The sequence below is a fragment of the Tamandua tetradactyla genome, chromosome 4 (assembly GCF_023851605.1).
Source record: "Tamandua tetradactyla isolate mTamTet1 chromosome 4, mTamTet1.pri, whole genome shotgun sequence".
NCBI classification, from domain to species: Eukaryota; Metazoa; Chordata; class Mammalia; order Pilosa; family Myrmecophagidae; genus Tamandua; species Tamandua tetradactyla.
In genome coordinates, this window is record NC_135330.1 from 60,777,424 (window position 1) to 60,781,935 (window position 4,512).

A 4,512-nucleotide genomic window follows, 5' to 3' on the forward strand; every position below is an offset into this window, starting at 1 on the left:
AGCTTTCTTACTTCCTACTTCTGGTATTAAGTAACACTCTGGGTGCACACTCTAGGGGTAGGTACACCTTCCTTCAACTCATTCGAGATTGAAGGCAGAGGCCGGAAATTACAATGACACCTTCTCTGAGTCTGATCAATTAATAACTGATTAACCAAATACATAAGCAATTACTTATTAAGCCTGTGTAGCATTTAATTGATGATACAAAGGGGAATTAGACTTGACCCCAACTTCAGGATCTTACAGGATGACAGGAAATCCACACCCACAAAGGGTGTTTGCCAAGTGTGATCAGAAATCTAACGAGCTATGGAAAAGCTTTGTAAGCCACTTCCACTTCGACCCAACCTCTTCCACTCAGAGCTGAGAATGAAGATTTAAGCAAGCCGAGGTTGAGATGGTTTGAGACCGTGTGACCTTTGTTTTGACGGCTGTGCTTTGGCCCCTTTTGATACTGGCTGCCTCTGACACTGGCGCCCCATTGCTGGAGTCGTAGTCAATCTTCTCTGACAGGTGGCTGGCAGTCTCTAGGGGAATCTGGTGACTCGAGCACAGCCAACCTAGTGGGGAATCAGACAAGGAATGCAATTCTCGGTAATAAGTGTAGCATGGGGGCAAGCAGAGAGCTGTGTGGTTGCACTTAGGACTAACCCAGACTGCAGCAGGAAAGAGTCTTGAAGGAAGACGTCCCTGACGTCAGGAGCAGCAGAGGCAGAAAGGAGAGATGGAGAAGGAGGGCCTCTCCAGGCAGAGGGGGTAGAAATGTTTAAAGACCCAGAGGAGAGAAAGCAAAAGACGTGTTCCAGGGTTTGCGAATAAATAGTTGAACCTGCTCTCTCTCTTCTTAGTCTGGATAAATACTGCCCAACTCAAGCCCCTGTTCAGATTCCCTTTCCTCCAGGAAGCCTTCTTGGGTCACCTCATCCTATTTATTCATTCAATAAATGTGTACTGAGCTCCTCCAATGGGCCAGGACTGTGCTAGGCACTGGGGTACAGCAGCAAACAAGCAGATATAGTCTCACCCTCATGCAGCCCATGGGGTACTGTGGTTTAGAACCCTCAGTAATCTCTCCTCCTCTGAACCCATCAGGGAGCAAATGGGGCTATCAAGGACCTTTGCATAAATACAATCTCCTCTCTCCCCTTAGATGGACAGCTCCTCAGGCAGACACCAGGTCTTCCTCATTTCTGCATTCTGGGGCAGGCTGGCACAGTGCTAGGCACTTGGGAATGCCCGGTGCACATTTTAGAGATGGCTGGCTTTCAAGCAAAATCAAGCAAGGTGGAAAGTCCTGGCTTACACCCACCCCTTTCCCTATTCTCCCCAGTCCTTCTGCAGAGACGAGAGATGAAAGCTCCAGCTGAACCTTTGGCCCCAGGATGCAGAAAGGGAACAGAGAAAGGAGGGATTCGGAGGAGGAGGAAACTTCCGGGCAGGATGCCAGCCCCTGATGCCTTGGGCCAAGCCAGGGGTTCAAAGTCCTCTGTGTTCTGGAATGCGACAGGGGCTTGCCAGGGCGTCTTGGCACAGCTCCTCCCCAAGCCACTCACTGCTCACCCTGGACAGAGCCATGCTGGCGCCTCCTCCTGAGCCTTCCTTCCTAGCAGTGCACTGGTGCCCCACGGCGGATAAAAGTAGGCCCTGATCACCCTGCTGGTGGCTGTGTCCCATCAATGGAGAGGGCTCAAAAGCCTTCAACCCCATGGCATGTTGTTCCCTCCCTGGCACGGGGACCGAACCTTGTGCCCGGTCCAAGGAGCCTGCGATAGGGCCCTTCCTCCAGTGTGTGGCCTGAGGCCTGTGGTCTTTGGGTTTTTGCCTGACAGCTCAGCACACTAATCACCAGGACAGGCTGACCCCTGCCCTAGCCCTGGCCCTGTGTTAGCCTCCTCCACCCTGTTCTCCTTCCCCAATCAGGCAAAGACCCACCCTCTTCTGGTGGACACATCCCAAAGCAATCTTAAAGGCAGAGCTGGCTTATCTGAGACTAGTCAGAATGTCCAGATTGGGGCTGGTGTGTCCTGTGTAATTTTCCTTCCTCCAGGGGGTGGAGGGGCGGGAGTAATCACCCCAACAGAGGCCAAGGCTTCTACCCCATCTGCAGCTCACTGTCGCCAGAGATCACTGTCTGCTCTAGGAAGAGGCCTGCAGGACAGAGTGAGAAGGGACGCAGAGCAGAAGCCCCTGAGCATGGGGGAGTGGGAACGAGGCAGAGGCTGGAAGGGGAGGGCGGGATCTTCCGGGGCTGAGTCAGTGCCCTAGAATGGAATGGGGGAGCGTCAGTTATTTATATTTTTATTTTGTCCCCCCACATAAGGGGAAAAAGTGACTTGGTGGTTATTTCTACCCCTTATGGTGCATCCTTGTGCTTTTTTGCTTGCCCCTCACCTCCCAGGGTATAAGGCTCCTGGAGGGACACTGCCAACTTCCTACCAAGGAGGCTAAGCTGGAGCTGGAGAGAGAAGTGCTGCAGAGGGAAATTGACAACACCAGGGAGCAAGATCCAAGCCTGGAAAAAGCCAGGAGGAAGCTGGGCCAGAAGTCGGGAGGAAGGAGTGGGAGGGCAGCTTGGAGAGATCAAAGGGAGCAGAGAGATCCTCAGCTCAGCAAGGAGAAAGTGAGCAGGGACTGAGTTTATCCACCAGGGGGAAGGGAGAGAGTGAACATTCCCTGGGCCCCATGTGCCAGGGGCTGGGTTAGAGGCTTTCAGACATTTTATTTAACCCTCATCACAGCCCAGAAAGCATCCTTATCCTTTTTGCAGGAGACTAAAGCTTGTGTAAGGAGTTTAAGTCACGTGCTGGAGGTCCCATGACTACTAAGGGTGGAGTGGTGATTTGAATCTTGATCTACCCAACTCCAAATGGGTTTCTGACACTGTCAGCAGCTCATCTGGGAGAGTAGGTATAGCGGGATCAGTGCAGGCACGATAACTTGAACTTCAGAATTCTAGAATCTTAGGACTAAAATCAGGGTCTCCTGCACCAGCTCTGCCTCCAGGAGAAATTAGATTTCAACCAGAATGATGTCATGCCTTAATTAGGTAGCCAATTAATTTTGAGAAGTCGCAGATCCAACCTTCTTCCTCCTTCCCTCCTGCCATCCTTCCCTCTCTGTAACATTAATGAGGCAATTACAACCTGTGAGGGATGCTGTTAAGTCTGCAGAATAAACAGGAATAAGATCCAGCCTCTGCCCTGGGGAACTCACAATCCTTTGGGAAATTCCAGGAAACTGAGTCAGCTTCTCAGCTGTGTGTGTGCGCTTTTGCACACCTCACCTCATTCTTGGTTCCGTTCTTTTACCTCTGCTTTTACTCCTTGGGGAGCCAGGCCTCAGCCCTCAGTTCATCTTCAGGCCCAGCAAAACTCCTGCTTCTCCCTCCAGCCCTAGCTCCCTCTGCAATGACGGTCAAGCTTCTGCTGAGCCACTCCCCTCCCAGAGCTGCTCCAGGGGCCACAACCAGAGTGGTCAGTGACGCCACAAGTAAACAAGGCCTCTGAAAGCCCTGGGCCTTTGAGCTCCTCTCACACATCTGGACACAGCTGGGCCAGGGGCAGCCCAAATTTTCAAGGCCATAAGTCATGCTGACATCCAAGCCTAGAAACAATGAAAACCTCCTTGGCTTCCAATCCTCTTTCCTTCGTAGCCATTGACCAAACTATCTCAAGTGCACAGAACAACTCACCACACCCCACTGCTCTCTGCTATGAAATCCCAGTGCAGCGCTTACAGAGCTACCCCCACGTGGTCCAGTCTCAGAGTGATGTGCTGTCCAATGGACTCGGTGCAGCAACCAAAGACTATCTCAAAATAACTCACGTTGTCTGGGCTTTTTCAAACACTATGAAGAGGAGGGGGGGGGTCAGAGCAGTATTTTTCAGAATCCTATTTTTCCTCTCCCTTTTATTTCTCTACATACCGGATCTGATGCCGCAATCTCCTTTCCAAAATTCCTACCTCCCACATTTCTCTTCCAGCCCTAGCTACACAGCCCTTCTCCTTCTCTCCCTGTTCCTCCTGATTCTGCAACTCAAAAGCCTAAAACATACAGTCTGGTGAGGCAAGATCTTCTCTGGAGGGGAAGAAGCTGCCTGGTCAAGACGAGTAACCACTTTCCCAGGTAGACGAGAGGGCAATAGCTAGAAATACTCAAATATAATTTAATATATAAAATATAATTTTTGCCCCATCACAATAGCTGTCACCCCAGGTGGCCCTTCCAGAACACTCCAAACCTCCTGGACTATTCTGGTCAGCCCTGATTTAGAATATTTTGTTCTAGTTCCAAGCTACAATGGGCTACTGTTAATCAATTGTCCCAATTTTGCAGTTAAGAAAATATGGTCAGCGGCGGGCTTGGCTTCCCTCCGGACCCCACTGGCTGGCGGGCTGCCCTGAGGAGGCGGGAGGGGGTTGGACTGGGCCGGCGGGGGGGGGGGGGGGGGGGGCTGCCCTGAGGAGGCGGGAGGGGCTTGGACTGGGCCGGCCGGCCGGCGGGCTGCC

General features: G+C 51.9%; 1 protein-coding gene across 2 annotated transcripts in view; it reads left to right on the top strand.

The window, feature by feature from the left end:
• LOC143680892 (uncharacterized) overlaps window positions 1–1,923 on the top strand; it is a 63,241-nt gene extending 61,318 nt beyond the window's left edge. For both annotated transcript variants that reach the window (XM_077157459.1, XM_077157458.1), the window contains one exon: window positions 1,334–1,923. In XM_077157459.1, the coding sequence (XP_077013574.1) occupies window positions 1,334–1,596 (263 nt within the window). In that variant the 3' untranslated portion in view covers window positions 1,597–1,923. The remainder of the gene's footprint in view (window positions 1–1,333) is intronic.
• Window positions 1,924–4,512: the final 2,589 nt, after the last annotated feature.